This window comes from Pungitius pungitius, chromosome 8, assembly GCF_949316345.1.
Source record: "Pungitius pungitius chromosome 8, fPunPun2.1, whole genome shotgun sequence".
NCBI classification, from domain to species: Eukaryota; Metazoa; Chordata; class Actinopteri; order Perciformes; family Gasterosteidae; genus Pungitius; species Pungitius pungitius.
The window spans coordinates 3,717,400-3,742,911 of record NC_084907.1 but is presented as its reverse complement, the minus strand read 5'-3'; the positions used below and the strand labels follow the sequence as shown (position 1 = coordinate 3,742,911).

General features: G+C 44.3%; 1 protein-coding gene and 1 long non-coding RNA gene across 2 annotated transcripts; one reads left to right on the top strand and one right to left on the bottom strand.

Moving 5' to 3' along the window:
• Nucleotides 1-3,817: 3,817 nt before the first annotated feature.
• LOC134132291 (uncharacterized) lies at nt 3,818-6,706 on the bottom strand. The gene is made up of 2 exons (XR_009956838.1): nt 6,620-6,706; nt 3,818-5,017 (listed from the first exon to the last, which is right to left on the bottom strand). It is a non-coding gene; the product is annotated as an uncharacterized LOC134132291 (long non-coding RNA).
• On the top strand, nt 5,404-7,635 carry lsm3 (LSM3 homolog, U6 small nuclear RNA and mRNA degradation associated). The gene is made up of 4 exons (XM_037491077.2): nt 5,404-5,547; nt 6,467-6,577; nt 6,677-6,772; nt 6,984-7,635. Exons 1-4 carry the CDS (start codon nt 5,527-5,529, stop codon nt 7,062-7,064), a joined length of 309 nt encoding a protein of 102 aa, XP_037346974.1. The 5' UTR covers nt 5,404-5,526; the 3' UTR covers nt 7,065-7,635.
• The last annotated feature ends 17,877 nt before the right edge of the window (nt 7,636-25,512 follow it).

Below are 25,512 nucleotides of genomic sequence, written 5' to 3'. Positions count from 1 at the left end.
AAGATGATATGAAACAGCTTTCCTCAAGTACCCCCTTGAGGTCAGGTGACGTAGTACACAGTGAGATAGACTAACGTAGGACTTATACTGTACATAGGAGACATAGTGAGCTCCATCTAAATCCACAGACTGACCAAAGAGAAGCTCATAAAACACAGCATTAATCCCTTAATAGTGCTTTCTCATGAGATTCCTCTTTTAGGGTGAATCTTTGTTAGTGTTATCTGCCTCTGTGCTGCTTCACTCTATGCTTGTCACTTATTTCATTCATTTGGTTGAACAATTGTTGCTGTTGTGTCCTTAGCCCTGTATTTTATTTTGTTATTTCCCATTTTTGGTTAATTATCTGAGTTTGAATGGCACACAGTCGGCCTCCATCTGGTCGGACTCACGGCCTTTTGGCATCTGGTCGAGACGTCTACAGTGATTGTTTTAAAACCCATCAGAAGGGATGATGTCATTTTTCCTCCATTCACTCTGTCCTCCATCCCAGAAAGAGAAGAAGAGACGGTTCTATTCTGTGGGAACAAGGCGGCGAGCCGGGAGAGAGATCTCATTACCCGCTCGGCCCCCCGAACCCGTGGGTTGGCAAAGCGAGAAAACGCACTGCAAACCGTGCAGCCCGAGTGACACACACACACACAGACACAAACACACACACACATTGGCGTGTCTGTACTTGTGAGGGACCTCATCGACATGACGCTTTAACGCTCGATAAAAGAAGCTTTAATATGAGTTTTGTGAACCTATAGAAAATCCTGGCGTCCTGAGTGCACGCTAACACACACACGTGTGCTGTCCAAAGAAGACAGATTAGGGTCTGTGAGAGCGTGATGACATCATTGTTCCATCAGGGCAGCGTTTTCTGACTCTATCTCTCCGGTGAAAAGAGCAACTTGGCTCCGGATCCTCTTCAGTGTGCCTCCTCAAAGGAAACCGTTACACAGGCCCAACGATACACACACGCACACACACACACACACGCACAGCCAGCCGTGGTGGTTTGAACTCCCACATTGTCCTCGCACTCCTAATCCCAGCGACCTTGCAGTTGCGAACGATGGAGGATGCTAGATGCCTTTTTCACACAAACCGTTTCAACAAATATGTAATACTGGGATATAAATATATTTACAGAAGATTTGAATAAAAAAATCTAAATTCTTCATGAACTTTGTGCATGTCACCATTTCGGTTGCTGATTTAATTCTGTCCATAGTGTGCATTTGCCACACGACCACAAACACACGACCCGAATGCGACCTCAGCGCTGCTAATGGGAGAACCTGCGCGATGAAGCGTCCCTTCATTCTGCAGCGAGCTGCACAGGAAATATGGCCGCTGTCAAATCCGGCTCGAATATATTCATCATGCGCCGCCTGTTATCCTCTGCTGCTCATTGGTCGTCATCGCTCCGGCTTGATGAAGAGCTGATGTCAGATACAGGACGGCCGCGTCCTCGGGACCGCCGCTCGTCCTCCTGCGGCTCCATGGATTTGTAACGTCGGTTCAAAGCAGGGTACCTGTAGGACATCTTTAGTGCATCAGCGGGACGAAAACATTTTTCTTCACATAAATAATTTTGTTAAACACCTTCAAACCTGAAGGTCTGTTTGACTCTAAACAGACCGTAATTTATTAAATGAACATCATGCTGTATTGAAGAGGACTTGAAACTAGAGTTTGAGACAATAAACTCATGTTTACAATGTTTACTGAGGGAATAAATCAAGAGAGAAGTAGAGTCCTTTTCTCATAGACTTCAATGGGACCAGAAGAGTCGCCGCCTGGTGGGCGTTTGAGAGAATGCAGCTTTAAGGTTTCACATCTTAGACCCAGTGGAAGCTGGATTACTGGTTGAAGCTCGGTGAGGAATGAACACAGCGGGAGGCCTCGCTCCATGGAGACTTTCTGCTGGTTTCTGTTAGTTCTCATCGTATTAATCAGCCCCAAGACACCTGTCATATTCTGTCTCCATCCCACTCACAGGTAAAATTGGTAGAGAATTTACTTAACAAGTTGGATTACGTTTTACTCTCTCACAACGCAACTCGTCTCCCAGAGTCTGTCTGTATTTGTGTGTGTACGCATTAATATGTGGCCGTGTGAATTCACCCGCATGTCAGAGTGCTCCTTTGACTTTGGCTTCATCCATAATTAAATGCACATAAATCAGCCTGTCAGTCAGAGCACTAATGTGAGGGGGGGGGGGGTTGAATGACATTTTAACGAGTGCGGCGCTATTCGGGGGTCACAGCGACCCACCAGGTACGCGCCGCCATCGCTCATACCGAACAGCTCATTACCGTTCCTCCAAGCCCCGCCCCTCCTTCCAAACTCTCTTTGTGCTGTAGCTACTCTGTATTCTTTAACCTGATCGCCACGTCGCCCACAGCAACTTAAACCAAGATTATATCGGCAGGTTAATCAGCTGATTATTGTTATCAAACCCACAAATAGTCAACCTCTAATTTAAATGAAAATCCAATCAAGCTATTAATTATTTTTGACATGGCTCATAAAAAGAAAAAAAAGAAAACACACATTCACCTCGGCACAATGGCCAAGGGATGTCTAAAGTGTCTAAAAGCTGTATTATCTGTGGTGACCACCAGGGGGCGACTCCTCTGGTCCCATAGAAGTCTCTGAGAAGATGACTACTTCTCTGTGGTGACCACCAGGGGGCGACTCCTCTGGTCCCATAGAAGTCTCTGAGAGAATGACTCGAATTCTCTCTGGATTTATTCCCTCGGTGAACATTGTAAACATGAGTTTATGGTCTCAATCTCTAGTGTCAGGTCTTCTTCAGCATGATGTTATTTAGTATTGGCATTTAGTATATTATGGTTTATTTAAAATTTAAAATTTCAATCAGACTGTAACGTGTAATGATGTAACGTTCAGGTGTCCACGTACTCTCTTTAACTCAGAAGGTTGAAAAGTAAATGAATTAAGTCCATTGATCAACATTCATGAAAACAATTAAAGGTCACATTAAATTATTAAGTACGTCTGTGACACACACACCAATTTGTCGTCACTCTGGTTGATTTTAAATTCCTTCCAGTGGAATCGCTCTTTGTGTTTTTAGTGTTACAACAACGAGCCTCTTCAAATACAGTTTTTCTTGGGTGTCCAGAAGGAACTTTGTGGTCCAACGCTGATCTCATGTGGACGTCGTTGTGATTGCATCATTCTGGACTTCATCAGCCTTACAGTGTTAAATTAATAAATACTTGGGTTTGATGGTGTGATTCTTGTCAAGACAATAATGGCACTTTCCTCAAATTTACAGGAACCTGACACACCTTTTTTAAAGTAAAATAGACGTGGGAGTTGTTAATCATGTTTGTTTTATGATCATTTATTTTGGAATTGGCTAGAAATCCACCAATCGAGAGCTAACAGACTTAGCATGTATCCTTAGCATGTAGCTATAGAATTCATGTTTTTAAGTCAGTTCAGTTATATTATTATTTGATACAACTTAGCTACTTATTTGACATATTTTCATCTGTTGGTTCTTTCTTTATTATGTACCTTGAATATTTATTTTTCAAATCTACTTGTTTAAACAATCATTCTGGCAGCTCCTTTTTTGTCGTTTAACAATATCCAAAGAGTCACTGGATGTCGATATGACTTCATTTAGTTATTGTGCAGTTCGCATCAAATTCAAACATTTTATTGCCAAATTTGATATTTCAAACACTAATGTAGGAACAACAATATGATAAGTATGTAATATGTAATGCAATCCCTCTGCCCTCACCTTTAAAAATACATTTCACACACACAAATGATCCAGAAAATGTAGCCTTTTATTAAAGAGGGCTTTTTACTAGATATATGCAGTGAAATTTATGTAAACAAACGCGTCACTAATGCTCGACTTCTTCATCCTTGTGCCGCCGGGTGCCATCTTGTGTCCGGCGGGGGCCACATCGGGTCCAGCAGCATGTGACGAAGGAGCAGGGAGAGGGGGGGGGGGGGGGGGGGAGAGGGGGATAATGGACAAACTTTTTTAAAAAGCCCTTTCAAAATGCGTGCACATTAAAGACGTGAACCGACTGTGGCAGGGATCTCTTCCACCTCGGAGCTACGCTGCAGCTGAGGGTGGAATGGGTTTCTCCACTGCTCTGCTCTGCCTCCTCCGCCTGCACCAGCACCCAGTATGGAGCACTGGGCTGAACTGGGAGAGGAGGCGCACGGGGCTCTTTACGGCAAACACAGGAAAACGACAACAAGACAACACACAGTTTACAAGTAACCGATGTAAACGCAAAATAGAAAAAGATGATCTCTGATTAGTTTGATATGTTATGAGTTTTGGAACTAAGGAAGGTTACATAATCGTCAATAAGTTGATTTTAACTTCTCTTTGACTTTGAGACAACTGGACGTACGATGAAAGCAACACATTAATAGATATATTACAAATAATTAATATTAAGGATGTGCTCTCTGAATTTGACGTAGTTGAGGATCAAAGGATGAACATATTTTGCAGAAAATGCCGTGGAATCAAAAAGTAAAACGGTGTGTTTCTACATTAACAAAATGCAGCATAAATCATATTCAAATTTAATATTATTAACTTAAAATAAAAAATAAAAACATTACTTCAGTCTTCAATCTGATCATTTCTGTCTGAAGGACGCACGCACACGTGACACTAGAGACACGCGTCACGCAATGACCTCCGAACTGGAGCCGAACATTTCTAAGTGAATGCCTAAACAACACGACACTGGCTCCTACATCAGCCACCAAATTGGCGTTGCTCATTCTGAATGTCGTCATTGTGCACAAACAGCCTTGATTCTTTCATTTAGGGCGACGCTCCTGGCGTCACCGTCACTCCAAATAACCAAAACCGTCTTCACGCATAAGGCTCATATGTTAAACATGCGGCGAAAGTGGCCACAGATGAATACATTTGAGGTTAAATGTGTCACTTACCGCTGCGCAGTTACACTGATTGTGTCGCTGCAGTCATGGAGGATGGAAAGGTCTGGAAAGAGAGAGAGAGAGAGGGAGAGAAAAAGAGGGAGGCGAGTAACGGGTGGTAGGTGCTTAGCATCCCTCAGCGGTTGCCAGGTTTACAGTTCATCCGTCTGGCACGCATGCGCAGTAGGTAAAAGTTTAGAGTACAAGTAGATTTCTTAACAAAGAGCTCTTTAGATATTAACACAAGTGAATGCTGATGAATCAACGTTTAAGAAGCATTTCATTATATGTATAAGGGAACACATCATGGAGAAGTTATTACATTGTCACGTAACTCAATAAATGTTAATGGAAAACCAAGCTATTTCTGACCAGTGTTTTGGTCTTTATTTTCATGTATGTTTAGCTTCATTTTACATAGCTTAAGAACATTTAGCTTATCCTGCCTGTTTCATTAACTCACGACCAGTCGAGCCATCGCGCGGCCCCGCGCTGCCCTCTGAAAGCGCGTGATTTTGACGGACATGGCAACTTCCGCAACCGGTGTGACGACACGACGCAGACTCAGGAGCCATGGCGGACGAAGTAGAGCAGGTTGGAGCCGCTGCGTAAAACCGCGCTTAATTTCTCACCCGGCGTTGGTTTAGCGACCCTGGAAGAAGGCCAGGGGGACGTTCGACCCGTGAGCCGGTTTCCGAGGGGGTCATTGTGCCTCTTTCGTTAGTTGTTACCCGTAAACTGCGCGCTGTGGCCTGCAGGAGCTAGCTGCGTTAGCCAGGGATAGCATCAATGCTAACCGTCAAAATGAACCAACGTGCGCTATTGGCGGCGCTGTTTAGTCCTCCAACAGCTAGCATCACGTAGCACCGAGCTATTAGTTATTCATATAACTTACATAATTTACGCTAAAACTGTAAATTGGTTCCAAGAGTTTGACCCCTTTCAATTTTTTAGTACAAATATTTAATGTAACGTTAATTGTCGTTTAATGCTCGCCTATGAAATTGTTTGAAAACACCTCCACGGTTCCATGTTTTTATTAACAATTTGACGTTAATTTGGGTCTGCTTAACTTTCTCTACATTGTGGCTTTATAGCATGTGTTGGTTATGTTGAATATGGCACGACATGTTTTAAATCTGCTACAGACATGTTTTACTTCATTAGAAGATCTTTGAAGCACTCGCGAACTACTTTCTTTGCGCATGCGCAGACGCACCTGCTACTCGTTCTTCTCATTGTAGAACAAGTGAATAATATCATGTGTTTCTTATTTCCAAGAAACCGATGAACAGGTGCCTGTGGAGGGTTAGGGTTTACTCTGCATTCAGATTGTCCAGCTGCGCGAGGTTGATCAGATCCCACTTCATTATAATGTAGCTCTGTCTCAGTGGACTGAAGTTACTAATAATTATGCATTGGGAAGGAACATGGCAGAATATAAAAGGTGTATGGGGCATATGAATCTAAATGTCACGTGTGTCTAACTGATGTCTTCTCGCCGGCGCCGCAGCAACCGACTACCAACACGGTGGAGGAGCCGCTGGATCTGATCCGACTCAGTCTGGACGAGAGGATCTACGTCAAGATGAGGAACGACCGGGAGCTCCGCGGTCGCCTGCATGTAAGACACACACACACACACACCCCCGCAGTAATTACACACCTGTAAAACTGCGAACTTCCTCCCAGTTGACGTTTGTGTTGCTTTTCCCCTCCTCAGGCTTATGATCAGCACCTCAACATGATTCTGGGCGACGTCGAGGAGACGGTGACCACGGTGGAGATCGACGAGGAGACCTACGAAGAGCTGTACAAGGTACGACAAGGATCACTTCGCCTCGGAGGTTCCGTTCTGTGCGCTTCGCTGCCCCCCTTTGATGACGAGATGTACGAGTTGCAGCTGTTTGGGAGTCTTGATAACAGTTGAATGGGGAAATATAAGTTATATGTTCTGTGTTGAAAATGATTTTGAAGCATTTTTTGTTCAACAAAAATAACCTAAATATTTTTAATTGTCCCCTCTGCAGTCCACCAAGAGAAACATCCCCATGCTGTTTGTCCGGGGGGACGGCGTCGTCCTGGTAGCACCGCCCCTCAGGGTGGGCTAATCCTCAACCACTTCCCGGTGCGAGGAAGTGTTTTGTTGCAGCTGTGAGGTTTTTTAGCCTTGGGGGGGCGGGGTGGTACTCTCCAACACCGCCAGCCTCCTTCAGTTTAATCTTCGGTCAGCACCGTCCTCCTTGGTCATCATTCACAAGCACCAAAACAAGTCTAAAAAAAACAAGCAAAGAGAACCCTTATTTCAGTTTTTATTTGGGTCATAGATTCCATCTCTCAGTGCCCATCACTGAGATGAGCTTTATTCTGAAGGATTCACTTTAAGAAGAAATCGCTCTAGATGTGTTGGTGAACTCTCTTTGGGCCCAGATGTGTCGAGTATTGAGAGCTTTTTTTATTTTTAAGTCTTTTTTTATTTGTTTCTAGCGGAATGTTTGCAGTTTCTTCAAACTCACGATCTGTGTAAACTTGAGACGTTTAAGTTCCTCCGGAATGCTTTTAGTTGAACTTTTTTTTTATATATATATTTTTTGTAGTGTTTTGTGAGACTGTGCATCATGTGAACATTTTCAACATTGGCTTTTGGTAAATTGAATAAAAAAAGGTTGTTTGAAAAGAAAAGTGTCGTTGACGTGTGAGTTAGTTCTTGCGTACCGCCTTGATTTTGGGAAAAACATTTTTTTGCAACTACTAAGCAGATTATGGCTCCCTGTCGATCACAGGAAGTCCCGCCCTAAAGCCTGCCCTGCTCTTTGGTCTATTTTGACTCTAAATGGACCACATACATAGTAAAGTAAACATTTTTTTATTCAATTCATGTAAGTTATGAACCTATTAGACAATGAGATTGTACCTCACTACTTTGGGTCAAATTGAGAGAAGCCAAGAGGTGCACAAACACGCACACAATCACAAGAAAAGGTTATGAAAGGGATGGTGGAACCACAGCTTCAGCCTTTCTTTGCAAATAAAAAAGCTCATAGATCTCAGAGATGGTAAACTAGTGGTTGAGATCAGACAGGAAGCCAAAATAAGATATAGAATGTTTTGATCCATTGGTTACTGTCATTAATTACAAACATGTAAATCCAGCTGTTATGCATTATAAAAAGATTATTACAATATGCCGAATTATGTAAACCGTTGACGTGTTTTCTGTTTGAACTTTCTGTAATTACAGAAAAGGGGAAAATATCCAACTCAAGTAGAAGTACTCGAGTAGGCGCCATAAAGTCTTCTTTTGTTGTGTTTTCGCCACTAGAGGGCAGCACAGGATCACAGTGTATATAAATATGATAAAATCCTTCATGATCAGGCCGCGGGATCATCTATCGCTAACGATAACACGTGCACACCCCGTCCAGCGCCACCTAGAGTTTGACTGAAGAACTTCTTCCATTTCAACGAGAAAGTGTTTCCAACGTTTCACTTGTGCTGAATATATCTATACTTATACGGATCTATATTAAGATTGAAGTTGCGAATGAGGCATTATTTTAAGGTATCCTTTGGTTCTTCCTTCTTGCACATAGAAGAGCTTCTTTGTCTTCGTTGCTTGGACGCGATGTTCCGCCACTGAAGTGTCCTCAAACGTCAAGTCCTCCAAGATGGACACATCTACTCCTCTCCGAGATGTTTGCCTCCCTGAAGGTTTGTTTTGTCCTTTTAATTTCTTCAGTTGGTGCAGGAATTATTGTGTTATTTTTATTGCGTTGGGACACATTCCCCAAAAGGCTTGTTTTAACCTTTTAACGGTTTATTACAGATATATAACTGTATATAAATACATTACATTACATGTCATATAGCTGACGCTTTTATGCCCAAAAATGACTTACAATAAGTGCACTTCAACCATATGAGGACTTTCAAAGATCACACTAGACAACACAAACGAGGAGCTCCAAACTGGAGCACGAGTTCAACGTTTTTTTAATGTTGTTTATTTGGGTAACCCCCGGCGACCTGTGGGAACACAAGTGGAGTCACACAGTCGGTGAGACCAAGTGGAAATATACTCATGGCGAGGCATTGTGGACGGGAATAACTGCAGAGGTGACACGTACCACCCTGACGCACACACGCACTCACACACACATTGGTCTCAATGGTGTGTGTGTGCGTGTGTGTGGTGGGTAACTGGACAGGCATGTGACCCACAAAAATAATCAAATTGAAGCTCACGGAACCTTGGAGCAGGACGTCCTTGAATAATAGAAGAAGTGCACACACACACACGCACACACACACACACACACACACACAGACACACACACACACACCTCTCGTCGAGCCGTCAGAAATGCCACCAGCGTCCCGCTGTCCGCTGCCCTTTCCTCCTCCCCGAGCAGCTGAAACTCTTCAGGCCTTCTGTTGACGTTCTGCAGACACAAAAAACTCGCTAGGAATTCTTAAATAATTACTTTTAATCTCCCGGGCGTGCAGATTATGTTCAGCGAGGCGTCCCACAGGTGTCCTTGAGAGCCGATGCCGGGCTGCTTTGTTCAAACCGATTTGAACATTTTAAAACCCCTAAAAGGTATTTATGGCGTTTTAAAATGAGCTCTTTGTTCCAGCAGCGAAAGAATAAAAAGTGTGGGAGTGAGCCGGGGTCCCCTGTGTGTGTCTAGAGGTGTGTGTGTGTTACATGTCGTCTCATGTGCCCTGTAACCCCCCTGGGAGTCGGTCCATTGGGATTTCCTTGCGTCCAGCTGATGGAGGAAGGAACGTCGACGCCGCCGCATCATTTGTTTGGGATTCGCCTTCGATGCAAAGAAATTGAAACGATGATGCGAAAACAAATGCATGGCGTGTGCCCTTTTTCTGTTAAAAGCGACCCATTGGAGAGGTCAGAAGGTGCGGGCCGGAGGGATCAGCTGGACAACAGAACAGGACAGATGGCCAGAAATACCAAGATGCCAAAGCAGATCTGCTCGCTGAGCTGAAGAGCACAGCTGTGTGTGTGTGTGTGTGTGTGTGCTTAGGAATTATGGGCCAGGAAGCAACATCAAAATGTAATTTTTCGTAGTTTTGTCACATGTCCTAAAGGGATGTGAGCACCTTTGTGTGAGGACCTTCCGCCCATTTCTTCCACTCGCGACTCCATTTGTCCCAGAAGACATTTGGTTCATCAGCGTAAAGCCGACGTGACGTAACGTTAGTGGTAGAATCACAGCGCCACCATCCGAAAGAGCAATAAGCAAGAGACTAAAATGGCATTCTTCTTTTATTATTTGTTGTACGTCCTTTTGAATGTGGGTTTTATTCAATTCAATTGAATTCATTTATTATTGCAAAACTTATTTGATTTATTTATTACTATTTTTACCTTTCATAATTAAGACTGAATGGCACTTTTTTGAAGACTTCATTTTGAATACTTGGACTATATTTGATGGAATGACGGGAAGGGAGAATGACGTCGTTATTGCGTTTTCGTGACATTCTTCAGGCCGTTCAGGCTTTAAAAGTGAGCCCCGCTTAGGGTCAATCCTGATGTGTCTGTCACATGACCTCTGAACGCATGAAACGCTGCTTTCGTTCTCATCCCAAAAAAAAACCAAGAGATCTTTTCCTTAAACTTACTGATCTGACGAAAAGTACAGGTAACGAGTAAGAGTGGCAACACGGTGCATTCCTCCTCTCTTTGTTGTAACGGCAGTGCATTTGGAAAGTAAAAAGCACAGAATGCTTCCGCAGTGGGTTCAGACAGAATGAAACATCCCACTCAAAGGTGGCGAGGACGCTGTGGACTTACTCCGGTGAAGGACGTCGTACGGACACCTTTAATGCAACCCCGCGGAGGCCAGCCTGAAGGCCGTTGCCCGCGGCGATGCAGTTAGGGTCGTCCAAGCTCGTCAGCGCCCGCCACCGGACCTGTGCGTCCCCCCCCACCCGGACCCTTTGTCCGACTCCTGAAGGGTCATCGTCCACTGGGACGATGACCCTTCAGGAGTCGGACAAAGGTCAAACGTCCTGCATGCGGTGGTTGGCGGGGACCAGCGGACACGCCGTGTAAAAATGAAAAAACATGTTTTTGGAGACTGGTGGTCGGCGGCGACGGACGCCACCCGCGTGTTGCCCGTTGTGTACCAGAGCAGCAGTTTGTTGTAAACATATATATTATATAATATAAGCTACTTGATTGTGGTTTTATCTACACAATGAAGAAGTGTTTACCTCTTTGACTGCCAGTCCAACGTTCTACACGAACGTGGGATTTCTCCAGTGCATCCTGAAGATGTGCTTTCTAATTCGTTGTCTCACATCTGCTTGTGGAACCTTTGGAGGTCACGTGGACAGCAGAGAGACGACGGCCTGTCAATGTGACGGACAGGTTTAAACCAGTACCTGTGTGTGTGAGTCATCGAAACAGTTTGGGGGTCCCTTCGTCTTACTCGCTAACATGTGTGTGCATCTGGAGCTGTTTACATACTTCATCCAAATGGAAAAAACACAACATTTTTAGCTCAGCCCGAGGACACGATTTCATGAGAGTTTCTCTTTTTCTAATCTGAACGATAATTGGCTTTATTTTCTTCAGTAAAAACAAAGCACAGCAGGCAACGCGGTTTGGTTAAAAATAACCCTCTCATTTCTTAGAATAATTCCATTTCCAAACTCTCACCAATGTCCTCTATGTTGGGAAACATGAAGATAAATTCAGGAAACTTTCAAATGAGTAATATTATATTTTTATCTTCCAAACTGAGCTGAAAGTCAAACCCACTGTCACGGTTTGGGTCCTCTTCCTGTCTTATTTTGTAGTTTTCTTGTCTCTCGTGTCTCTGGGTGAGCTTCACTTCCTGTCCTGTCCTGTGATTGCCTGATTGCTTCCACCTGTGTCCAATCACCTGCACCTCCCTTGTGTATTTAAGCCCCGTGTGCCTGTTGTCCCTTGTCGCGTCATTGTCTTTGTCAGTCCTCGTTGGTGCACGTTCCGTTGGTTGTGAAATAAAGAGCACTTCGTTTGAAGATCCTGCGCCTGCCTGCCTGCCTGCCTGCCTCCTTCAACCTGCACCACCACCCACGTGACACCCACTTTGGAGGAAACCTTTTCCAGGTTGTTGTTGTTAGTGTGTCACCACATCATTTCAACCGATGAACTGTTCATCTCATTTATACATTTAAATACATTGTGTACTCATGATTAAGACTCCTATTTGTGGCCTAGTTGGAAAAAAACAACAAGAGGCACTGAGAGACAAGAAAGGAGGGAACGACAAAGGGATGAGGTAATAAGCAGAGAGAGAGAGAAATTACTGATGAAGTTTAAGAAGGAAAATATCTAATTCTGCCCCGGAACCTTTAAGCTAGAACCCCCTCAGATGGACATGGTGTGATTCACCTCTAAGCAAAATCCCCCGGCCGCCCTGAGCAGATATCAAGCAAAAACCTGAACCTGCAGCTCAGGCCCGTCTGTGGTCCCACCTTGGCAAGAGCCACTCTCACATCTCATATCTCATTTACGCAATCAAAGCCTGTTCCTTTTCTTAGAATTTGTGCCTCCCAACCCTGGCAAAGGTTACCTGTCTGTACCAAATGTGTAAAGAAGTGAAGGGAACTAATGAGCCGTGTGATCTTCTGTTGTGAAAGTGAGCTTACTCGCTGCGGGTCAGTCTTCCAGGATCAGAACTGATCCATGCAGTTCACATCCCAGCACGGGCCTGCTTTGGATGTCACAGTCCTCGTGTCCCGGATGTTTTGTTCATGTGTACGCATATAAATGTGATGCATTGCATGAAGGAATATCCACGTGTCTTCATGTGTTTGTATGTGAGTACAGTACATATTTACTGTATATATACACAGACCGATACCTCCCTTCATTGAGTCTTCTCCTTCTATCAGGGTCCTGCTGTCTTGGCAGAGGTCCGAGCTTCTCAGCTTTTTCCTTTGATGAGTCTGACACATCAGAGGTTCAACTGGAATTAGAGTAACGATCCATCAAAGCTCAGCTGACAGGTGAACAACAGGGGTTGAGCGTGCTGACTTAACAAGACCTTCCCTGGACATTTTGTTCCAATTCATCTAACAACATAACAGCCTTATGTGACCGTCTTATGTTGTTGAGAAATTTGTATGGAGTGAATGAGTCATGTTTTTAGCCCGCACAAAGCTACGTAAGCATTCTACACCCGAGGCCAACCGATCATGAACCGACTCGTTGTGGTCCGCCTCAGCAGAACCGAAGCTTGGCGGTTTGCTTTGGCAAGCTGCTTTTTTAATTAAAAAAGAACAGTAGTAAATAAGGATTTAAAGATGTTTTCCTAATCGCCGGTGGGAGAAGTGAGCGGCTTCCTACCTGAGGTCTGTTTTTTGGGGGCAAGGGTTGAGGTCAGGGTCTGTAATCGCTTTAATGCACTAAAAGGGATGTGGATCCGCTCCAGAATCCCTTCCTTGGGCACTTCCACCCTGTTTTATCAAAATAAAGGTCTTTTTTTTGTAATCCTGATAAACCAATCAGCAATGAACTAAATGGAAGACTAATGTATCTCTAGATTTCATTCATGATATCAAACAATAAGAAAACACGGACCCCATTTGAGAGATAATGTGATTTAAAAAACACTCTGTTTCGACAATGCAGCCTTTCAGCTTGACTGAAAAGCACCTTACAGACATGTTTTTCTCGTCAAACCACACTTAAGGAAAAAAAATTGGCTTTGGCTAAAATTCAACTTTGGCCAAAACACAAGTTTTCCGTTGGCTCTGAAAGAAAATGTTTTAAGTGGCTTTAAAACAAGTGAGAACTGACATACGCAGACTACAGGGGCCACAATGTCTCCATTCTTCTCTTATACACACTAACACACACACACACACACACACCGTGAAACGTGACTTCCCTGCTGAGTTCTTTGTGATCTAACCCTCTTCATCCAATCTCCTCTCATATTTAAACAAATAATATAATATAATCTCATATCCGTCTCTCTGCATGGGGCCTGGGAGGGTGGGAGGGTCGGGGGGGGGGGGGGGGGGCAGAAGATGATAGGTCAGGATGTTTTTTGACATTTCACCGGGTTTCTCATCCAATTTCATTATGCTTATTTGCAGAATGTTTCATAAGGGAATTGTTGGTGTAGACTGTTAGCATCCTCAAAGGTAACATATTGACTTGCTGTTTGTTTTTAAAAAAAGAGTGACTTCAAGTTTGTGGACGTGAACGTGACGCTTACGTACCCACGGAGCTTTATCTGAGAGGAAAGGCAGCAGTTGGATCTGGTCTCTGGTCCTCAGCCGGAGCTATTTAGCGACATAGCTATGTGCTACGTGCTACATGGTACGTGCCAGATGCCACATGCCACGTGCTACGTGCTAGATGCCACATGCTCCGTGCTAGATGCCACATGCTGCCTGCTATGTATACCCGAGGAACACTTTGACGGTAACTCACCAACAATGTAGTTTGTTGCTTTTTGGGTTTAGCCACTTTTGTTTTTTCTTGCTGAGATAACTTGGCACTTCTCTTTCCCACTTGACGGTTTATTGCTTGTTTGGATCTGCACTGAGTCATTCGTCCAACAGGATTTGCATGCTCATTTCCTCCTAGATTGAGGATAAGGAAGAATCCCATTGCACCACCTGCTCGTGGTGCAACAGCTTTGATTTGTCCTCTGAGGTAGTTCTGTTGGGTTGGGTGGCCTCCCATCGGCTGTTGACTGGAGCCATTGTCTTTAGTGTGGGAGCTGAGATTAAAGAGGTCTCCTCAACCGAGGACTCGTCTGCTTTTTATGAATAAGGGAAGGGTCACAATGCAAAATAACTGTCAAGCTATTTTACGTCTGAGGAGTAGAAGCCCTTCCGCATTCGCTCTTTTCCAACCAGTATTAGCAGCACACCTTCGTTCCACAGGCTTCAGGCTTCAGGCTACGCTTTAAACTAAAACCACCGGCCACTGACTTTTAGGCTTAATACCATTTATTATTATTATTACACAAAGTGAGCAGTAACAGACTTTTTCCATTTTTTTGAACATACAAACATGTTTTATTTGGACAAGCTGGTGGCACGGCGTGCTGCCTTCAGGGCCCGGCCTCTTTGTCTTCCCTCATTACAGATGATATAACTTTGAGATATGAAGGCATAATGTTCAGATGAATCCTTGAACACCCAGTGACCCAATGCAGCGTTGTGTGTCTGTGTGTGTGTGTGTGTGTGTGTGTGTTAGAGATGCTACGGCCTTGGAGACACATCGGGATGTTGATATTACACTTTGTCTGAATGCACACCATTATTCCTCTTTGTGTTGATAACGCTATCCGACCTGGACTGTGTGCGCTGATGTGCGTGTGTCTGTGTGTGTGTGCGATTTCTCTCTGTTGTGCTGCTCTGCAGTGACTGCGTATCAAATTTAAAACAACGCCTTCAAGGTTACGCGTGCGCTTATCATATCCAGTGTCTCTTAATAATTAGTTAGTTTAGTCCCTGCCGTCGTGTCCATTCCTTCATGTTCTTCATGTTCCCAGCATGCACCGGGGTCTTTACCTTTAACACAAACGCATTTTGAATTCTTCATAAACACATCATTATACTACAATGCCTTTTGTTATTCCCATGGTGGTATACTGTTAAATGTTTTTGTAATGCACTGTATCCACTCTTACACTTAATCATAGTGAATTATAATAGGGTTTGGGTTTATTGTTTCGCGAAAAGTAAACTCTTGGTAACTAATAAATACATTTTAATGCACTTAATTAATTGTGACCTTAGATCATTATAATTTACAATACGTATGACATTATGAAGCTTCTGCAATAATTAAAAAGCCATTTATCCTGAATACCTGCGTCCACTCCCCCGTCCTGATTTAGCATGTTGCTACATGTTAGCATAAGCAGTTATATATATTCTCTCATGTTTCAACCTCAGCTTGTGTGTGTGTGTGTGCGTGTGTGTGTGTGTGTGTGTGTGTGTGTGTGTGTGTGTGTGTGTGTGTGTAAGAGAGAGCTTTGTTATCAGAGAGAAGTGGGCTCAGCTCAAGTTCTCATTACACCTGTTCTCATTGTCCTCAGTGTCTGTGGGGTGTGGCCGTTGAACTGACTTCATACTCAAAGAAGCACCCAGCTCCCACGCGTCAGAATCTTAAAGGTCTTAAAGGCCTTTATTTGAGTAAATCATTTGAAGACAAATAGACCTTCTTTTGTCTAAAATTCATTTAATACTTGACTTTTAGAAAGGTAATAAAGTAGTGCGTGAACATGAGATAGGCGATGACAGATACTTACAATCCCTCCTCAGCATCGAGGTCACAGGTCAGTAGAGGTGAGATCCGGAGTCCAGTTGTTAGTCGAGTCTAGTCGAGGACCGGAAGTTGACCGCGGAAAACAAAATGGCCGCTAGCTGCAGTCAGTTAACGTCATTGTTTCCTGACCCGGCGGGTTTTTAGCTAACTATCCGTAAAAACTATTGATAAAAATGACCATGCAAAGTTTTCAGGTGATTTAACAGATTTAAAGTAGAAGTTAGCTCTTAATCTTTCGAGCCAAATACTGTTTTAATTATAATAGTAACAATTTTCGTAACCAGAGTCAGTAAAAGGACGCTAAGGCTGGTGAATTAGCCCTGCGCTGCTGTAGGCATGACCCGGACGAACGTCCAACGCCATTGTAAACGTTACTACCTAACCCGAATAATCCATGAAGTATTATTATTATGAATATATTATACAGTTTTATTACATACTATGACAGAAAGGAAAGAAACGGAGGGACAGAGTCGAGAGAGTGAGCTGGAGAGATTGGATGGTTTGAGTGACGTGGACTCAGTTGCTTCTTAGTGAGCCAACTGGCTGGCCATATAACTGATTACTAACACACACACACACACACACACACACACACACACACACACACACACACGCACACTTTGACTCTGAGCAGCCGCTGTTCTCTGTCACTTCCCTATGAACCAATAAAACATCATAATGTCATTTATATTCAATTTATGACTTTGAAATCAACAGAAATATCCAGTATCTTGTTTCTGTATTAAAGCTCATTTGGGATTTAGATTACAGACACCAGACCGAGGGAAGCCAGTGTGGAAGTGCCTTAAAGCTGCCTTCCCTCGGCTGGCCACCAGGGGGCGACTCCTCTGGTCCCATAGAAGTCTATGAGAAAATGACTAGTTCTCTCTTGATTTATTCCCTTAGTAAACATTGTAAACATGACTCCATGGTCTCAATCTCTAGTTCCAAGTAATACAGCATGATGCTCATTTAGAGTCAAACAGACCATAAAGCAGATGACGCTTTAGGGCGGGGCTACACACTGATTGACAGGCTTCTACCAGGGTATGCACAGTTCCTGTATCTCTTCCGCAGTCCAAATATGGAAATCTTTGCAAATCGGCAAAGTTGAGGCTTCAAAACGGGTGATTTCACGGCGACTGCGTCCACTTCCTCTTCACAGTCTATAAAATCGTGATGTTCTATGTCACTTCTCTGTGCACTTTAAAGTACACAATCCCTTTCTCATAAGCTCTCCTGTAAAAAAAAAATCATGACATGAAAATGTGTGCTCATGTCTTATCGTCTTATGTAAGCATGAGTGCTGTAAGCCTATTTCTAAATATAGCTCCTTTACATAAAATCTATTAGCATGGAGCTGCTGTATAACATAAAGAGGACACTTATTGACCTTTGTGTTTGCTTTGCCGACTGCAGTCCTGTATCACAAAAGGAAATACATTATTGTATATGTAAACAAATTAGAATACAAACAAAGCTTTAATGACACCATACACACAGGCCGGGTGTCACGTGATCAGCCTTCCTATTTCAGCCAGCATGGAGCATTTAGAGCCGCGGGCTGGCTACTTTGTTTCTTACAGTCTTCATGCTAAGCTAAATTGGCTCCTTGTTCATGATGGTGATCCGGGTTCTAATTATCCTGTTCTCTTTAACCCCTCAGATCACCACAGCACCCTGTTAAGGGGGCTTACAAGAAGAAACAACCCCTTCCAATATTATTAGAGTTCCACCTGCGTTGCTAATTGGTGCCGTGGCCGGAAGCCGTCCGCCCGCCGGAGGCCTGAAGCGTGTCGGGCTGGTGGCCACAAGGTCAAAGGATCCTCCGGCCCGCCGCCGCAAATCTCCTTTGGAACGCAGCGATGACAGATAGCAGCATGTGGACGAGGGGGAAGAAGTGAGGGGGAAACTCATGGAGGGGTTTTTATTCATGCAACAACACTCTAGTGACGGATAAAATGTTTCTATCTCCACCAGCTCAGACTCAGACATAATAATATACACTATTTAACACACCAGCATCTGTGTGAGCTTCTACACGTCGCCGGTCACATGCAGCACGCTGACAATCAATTAGCTTCTCAGGTGTTCTTCATGGACTGAAGATATTAAAGATATGACACTATGCTGTACTGTCCCGAACGTCAGGATGGACAGCGTCTAGAAAAGGTTTCATGAGTTGATGACATGAGCTGTTTATCTTCATACCGAGCGGGTCCCACTGGTTCTAGATTAGGAACAACGTTGCCCTTGGTTCCGATAATCCAACCTGCCACTCGTTGCTGTCAAATCCCGCGCGCTGGCCCTTTAAGTCGGACAAGGAGACTCCAAGGAACGACAACTGTTTTGTCTTTGAATGCAAGCCAAATATTTACAAAGTCTGTTTAACAAGACACATGGCAGTGACCTTTGACCCCTAGAGGAGTCGAGTTCCAAAGCATTGATTTCGGGGAAGGCTGTTTTTTGAGCTTTGTTTACTCGGGTCCGGACTTGTTGGTGACCTTTCACCTGACTTCAAGCTCTGATTCATTGCCTGTCCTCCGAAATCACACGTGTGAACAAAAACCAGCACATGAACTGATGTGTTACAAAAGCAGTGCGCCTCACACAGGTCTTCTTGGGCCAGATAAGAACCACCTTCTTATCTGGCCCAAGAAGACCATGTGCAGGAGATATAAAGATGGAGAAGGAACATTCTGGTGAAAGGGGATTCTTTCTCGTCCTCCGTGGGAACGTTGGGCCTCTGTTGATCATGACGTGTGTGATGGAGCTACACAACATATATATATATAAATATTCAACATAAATAGCCACAGCTGTGCGTTGCATTTCACAGCAGCAGCTGTGGGACCGTTGGAGACGCCCTGAATCGGCACAATCGATGTAATTACTCTTCTTCTCTTGATTGACGGATGCAAAGCCACACCTTCATGAATCAACAAACTTTTGATTGTGAATGCGTGTTTTGCACGCACACACAACTTTGTGATTCCTCTGTAACGGGGGCGGAAAATAGAAATCGGGTTAGGACACTGTCAACTAGGGAGTACATGCCAGGAGAATAATCCGTTGAAACCCTTTGCGTGCGTCTAGTTATGTACATGTGTGTGTGTGTGTGATTACGCAACACTTCCTGTTTGCCCTCAGACTTAGTCCACCACTTCAGGCCGAACGGCGCATACGTACCCAGCCAACGGGGCGAGAGTTGGATGATAAGCTCGCCATTGTCCCGTCAGGTGCAAACAGACGTGGAGGCCCCGAGTCAACACGGGCGGAACCAGGTGCGCGCCAACTCCTCCTCCCCCCCTCCGCCCCCCCGGGTCCGGAGTTAGTGCCGTGTTCAACATCGACAAACACGCGACCGTCACCCTCCATGCGGGCCGCACGTATAGGTTGAAGAACCTTCACGGGACCTTCTGACCACCGTGCGTCTCGCTCCCCTTCTTGTCCTTTGGCCGCGCCTCATCTACAAAGAAAAGCAAAACATAACCCAAAAGGGACACAGGACTTTCAAAATGAGTCATTGGACGTTGGCGGTGCACGTGTTCTCCAATCCTCCCTGCAGTCGCCTCTCTGTCGCTTTGTGTGTGTAGCAGTTATTTTAGGTCAAGGTGACGTCAAATCACATTTTTTCTCTTGTAGCAATTTGCTGATGGCAAACCCACACAGCGGCCAAGGTTTGCTCATCGCCGATGCATGCTGGGTAATAAAAAAACGTGTTTATTGGATGTGTCGAGAGCTGCACTGGAAGTTACGAAAGTTATTGAGAAACTTTCGAAAGAATCAAGAAATTAAGAAAGGGAAGAAGACCTTAAGAACAGAGGGACTGAGTCAGTTTGTGTAGCTAAAGGAAATGTTTGTGTAAGACATATTTTACAAAAGGCGCTTTTTTATGATTGTGATGTTATTCTATTGTGTGCGGTTGCCATGTTGGGTGCAACGTGGGCTCTTAATCAAACGTTACGCAACACGGTCTCACGGCAATTCCTGTAATTTTTGAAGAACCAAGCGCATGATTTGTGTCCAGGGACAAGACTCGACAGGCGCTTTAAGTTAAGTGAAAAGCAACAAAAGCCGCTCAGTCGGTTTACCGAGTCAGGCCCTCAAGTAGCCGCGTCGTTAGATCGAGGCGACAGATCCACGGTCACTTTGGTGAAGGCCGCAAAACCACCACCAAGAAACCACGACCGTCTTCGTCGAAAAACCACAGCCGAGTCCAACTGGTGCCGTTGCCCCGAAATAAGCGGGCCAGCTGCGGTCCCGGAGGGCTCGCCTGTAAAAGCTGTCGGCTTCTTGACCTCTTGGCGGCTGTTGTCGGAACCCGTGACATCGATCGGGGTTTTGGGGTCAGAGGAGCACGACTGTTGACTAAAAAAGTGAATGAGAACTCCCACTCAGAGTTTATCTGAACTGAACTGTCTCTTTTTCTACCCTGTCTTCTTCGTCCACACTGACGTACGCTAAACTTAGCAGCTCTACGTCACCGACCATGTCTCACCTCTCTGCCTGGGAGGGGGGGGGGGGAGGGGGGGGGGTATGAGGACACCAGATGCTTATCTGACAGCCACACAGTAGTATTTACACTATAAACTGAGCAATCAGATAAGCGGCCAGACGGCTTTTGATGTGCAGGTTCTTTAAATAAGCTCAGATAGCCGGGGGGTGGATGTCTGTTTGCGAGCTCACAGCTGAAAAGGTTGAAGGTTTCATTCCCACCAGAGATAATCTACACAGTCTACTCTCTCTTTCTCAATCCCTTCTGTGAGAGTTTTTTTTCCCCCCAAAATTGTTGCTGCAAATGCTTAATGTAAATCAATTTAGCCTTTCACAATAAAATTCTGGACTGCTTACCAAAGTATACTCAAATTAAGAAAAATTTGCCTAAAAGGAAACTTGATAACAACCTTTTACAGTGGCTTCGACAATCCGACAGGGACAGACTGACGCAGCTCGTGGTCCATGGGGTCCATGCGCTTTGTTTTCTGTTTTCTATTTGATGGTCACACACCGACGTTCATCAGTCACGTGCTATCCTCCATCTGTTGGAGGGGATTCGGGTCTGTGAACCTTTTGATGATGATGATTATCCGACAGAATTTTCTAAATCATGCATAAAGTTGCACGGGGAAGATTCCTCCTCTGTGGTGACATGCTTTCCAATTAGTTTTCAATCATTTTCTGCAAACCTCAACATTTGCAGATTTAATAACACTGACCGCCGCAGGATTAACATTCCAGTGAGAGGGAAGCCGGCAATTAAATGTGGGACGCAAACCCCGCCCCCGATTGGACTTCATAACAAGTCAGGATGAGATTTAATAAGGCTCAGGGGCCTGTTTCAGAAAGGAGGTTAAGTGAAAACTCTGAGTATGTTAACCCTGAAATGAGGGAAACTCTGAGTTTTCTGTTTCAGAATGGGAGGTATGTTAAACCTGAGAAAGCAGAGTAAGTCAAGCCTGTTTCAGAAAGAGAGGTAACTTATACTCAGAGTCAGTTACCATGGCAACTTACTCTGTGAACCTAACCTGGTCGGGAGCAGGTTTTCTTCGGGAAACCCCGAGTTTATTTCGTCTCCTCCCCTTTTTTAAAGAGGAAGTGGTATTTAATCACCTCATTCATTCTTTCGGTATTCATTCATTGCGCACATTTCAGTCACGCAGAGCGCATCAAATCAAGTGAATGAAATGGCATGTCCTTTTATGGACGATCCTGTGGATGAAGAGGCTGCATTAATCCGTAGGGAGTTGCATTTACGTCGGGAGAGGATTTTGAGACCCAGAGTGGATTTTTTGTCATATCCATATTCATTTTTATTTGAGCGGTACCGTTTTTCTTTACAGTCAATAAGATACATCCATAATCTCATCCATCCTTACATCAGAAACATCAGCCATCGCGGCCGTGCTCTAACATCCGAGCAGATGCTTTGCGTTGCATTACGTTTCTTTGCAAATGGTAGTTTTCTGTATAACATTGGGAATGCAGAACATATCAGTAAGGCTACTGTTTGCAGAGTTGTAAGGAAAGTGTGCCTCGCTCTTAAGCGCTTTCTCCAAATTTTTGTGCTGTTTCCTGGGCACAAACCCGTGAAAGCCATCAAAGAGGAGTTTCACAGGATTGCAGGTCAGTGATGTATAAATCGGTTTAAATGAGGCTAACCTGATAAATGACGTTCAGTTAAGAGCATATTGCTGCGACCCCTGGAAGTAAACTAATAATAGAATTCCTTTTAGGATTTCCGAATGTGGTTGGATGCATTGATGGCACACATATTCCCATCATTGCACCTTCCGAAAATGAAGCGGACTATGTCAACAGGAGGTCCATCCACAGTATTAATGTGCAAGATTGCACCTACATGAAAATTAAAATTAGGTTGAATAACACACTCTTCTTCCAGTTTCACTTCTGATATTATAACAGTTGGGCAAGTCACTTATATTACTAACTACAACTGGCTTCTTCAACAGTGTAATTAGATTAATGTAATAATGACTATCTCTAGAAAGTATTGGTCTACTTATTACTAATTACTTTCTAAATCCCATATCAACTTCAACCACTTGAACAATACAAGGAGAGACAAGAAACTGCACTTTTAATGCTTTCAAATAAACATTATACAATTGCATGAATTATTCTTGAAAAAATATATCTTTTAAAATTTGATGTTAAATCCACTATTGTTTTATACAGAATTGCTTTATAGTTTATGCAGCATTTAATGCAATTACATCAGATTTTACTTTAAATTACGGAATTAAATTACAGTTTTTAGATTACATAGAAATTAATTACACACAACACTGTATAACAGTAAATCAAATGTAAACTTACGCATTGACTCGAGCAGCTATTTTCTCCTAACTCTCTGTCCTTCGCCGCTGCAGCCGTGTTGCTTTTTTTTTAAAATATATGTTCGTACTCTCCATATGCTTGCATAAGCACATCCAGTTCTGCTGGTGAAAAATATGAAGACCTCTTTTTGTCTGGCGCTGTTGCCATGGTGACTCGTAATATCTGCGCTCCATTGATAATGGCTTTTTATAGTTGTGGTCCACGCGCTTAACTCAGAGTAGGTCAACTCAGAGTTGATTGAACTAACTCATTTCAGCTGTTCTGTAACCGAAAACTCAGAGTTTCCCATCTCAGGGTAAGTCAACTCAGAGTTCAAGTTTTAACTCAGAGTTGGTTGAACCTCCTTATTGAAACAGGCCCCAGGTCAATTAAATTATGGGAACATGTTCTTCCCCATAATTCGGTTGCATAATGCATAGGATCTCACTCACTGGGATAAAATGCCCAAGTACAAACCCTGAGCTGTTGGTGCTACTGAAAACAGGTTGTATGTGTCAATAAGGGAGCAACCTTTAAACCTAAATAGTGATGGCGCTTGTGATCTTTCCGGACCTCATTATACTGGTTTCCTCACTCCCTTTCTCTTTCACCACTTTCACAAGGCCACACCCTTCCCTCCTTCTTTTTCTTCCTTCCCCGTCTCCTCCCACCTCATCTCGCTCCCTACCTTCCTGTCCTACCTTCTCTGTTTTGGAACAGTAAACAATAATCGGCTGCTTTCCTGGAAAACCACCCACGTGGGAGTGTCCCTTTGCAGAAGCAAACAAAGAGGTTTCATTCCACAAGGAAAACAACAACAACAACCATTTTCAATTGGCTGTAATCCGAAATGACAGGAATGTGTAACGGTACTTCTGTGGGTGGGCCATTGAACTCTGTGTTAAGCTGTAATGAATCCAATGTGAGTAGGGCCATAAAACACGCTTCTTTTCAACTCCAAAACAAGCAGCCATACTTTAAGGGTACCCGATACTTACTTTAGATAGAAAGAAGGAAGAAGGGTATTTAAATCCAAAAGCTGACTTTATTCTTGCCAAAGTTGTCCTGTTCTTAAAGCTTGAGGTTTCCTCCGAGCCGAACTACAAGCAGGGACGACCACGGTGTGCGATGGCAGCAGGACACATGGGCGCTGTGTCCGCTCGGCCTCCCGCCCCATCTGTGCGCCCGCGTCATCGGGGAGGATGCGGGGTCTCCCCGGGCTGAGCGAAGGCCTCGTTTCTATGCCGACCGTCTGCCAGTTCACATCCTTCCAGTCCTCCCAGCGGCATGAAAGCACGCCGTGTTGTTGTTGTGAAGCCAAATACACTCCTCACAGTAATGAAGTAATCTTTGGACTTTGGACGATAAGGACCATGAACCAGCATCCTGTTGGAAGGTCTGTGAACAGCACGACATCAACTCATTTCTGTGTTGGGGTTATGTTCATGGAATTATGTTGGTGCAGAGTAAGTTCAGGAAAACAAAATTGTCTGGTGTGAAATGAGTGCGTAATAAGTAACAACTGTGAGAGGAAAACTTTGGACTTTTACCACTATTATTATTATTATTACTGTTGAAGGACCTACTTCTCCCTTTATTAAAGTGTTTCCACACTGATGCAAGTAAAGCACAAACTACATTGTTCATAACACGGCAACAGAAGGGAAGCAGACTAATCATCCAACTCTAGGTGTTTAATTTAAGACCAATTGTGGTGTTTTCCTTGTTTTTGTAAAAGTAAAGTAAAAAAGAACATTTGTGTCGGCGTGCACGAAGGCGATAGATTGAAGGTGCAATAAGGGCATGTATCCATGAGATGACTGTGAACGACTCCGGGGGGTTGAGGGTTCACTTCCCGCTGGCTCCTTTCCCGAACAGCTGCCGGGCCCCATGGCGCCTCCGGCCCGTCTGCGCGAGGGCATTCGGGCCGGTACCAACGCTCACGAGGGAAGCTTCCAGGAAGACATTAGACGCCGCTACCAGTTAAATGTCCATCGATAGCAGCCCGGACGTGGTGGAGAAAACGAGAGGGTTGATGGTATGTGAGGCAGGGAGGGAAGAGAAAGTGAAAGTAAGAGGCCAAGACCGGAGGGGGTTAGGCTGTGAAGACGGGCCAAAAGAGTGAAGAGCAAAAGAGAGAGTGAGGAGCAGAGAAGTGGAGACCGTCCACGCTGGACCAACACAGGAACTTGGGCCTTATGGTTAAGAGAAGGGGAGGAGCCCGAGTGGCAAGAGGAAGAGGAGGAGGGGGGAGGAGGAGGGGGGAGGCGAGCAGGCGAGCAAAGCGACCCGACGACCAGGAGGTGAGTCGGAATCAACACATCCCTGAGAGACAGGAGCAGAGCTCCACTCGGGGGAACAGTTTGGGAGAATATTAACGTAAAATGTGATTTGAGATTCAACAA

What these genes read in the sequence shown, in the direction of transcription:
- lsm3 (XM_037491077.2), top strand. Translation starts at nt 5,527, where the DNA reads ATGGCGGACGAAGTAGAGCAG. An exon ending in TGGCGGACGAAGTAGAGCAG is followed by an intron (nt 5,548 to 6,466) that starts GTTGGAGCCGCT and finishes CCGGCGCCGCAG; the next exon opens with CAACCGACTACCAACACGGT. An exon ending in CCTACGAAGAGCTGTACAAG is followed by an intron (nt 6,773 to 6,983) that starts GTACGACAAGGA and finishes TCCCCTCTGCAG; the next exon opens with TCCACCAAGAGAAACATCCC.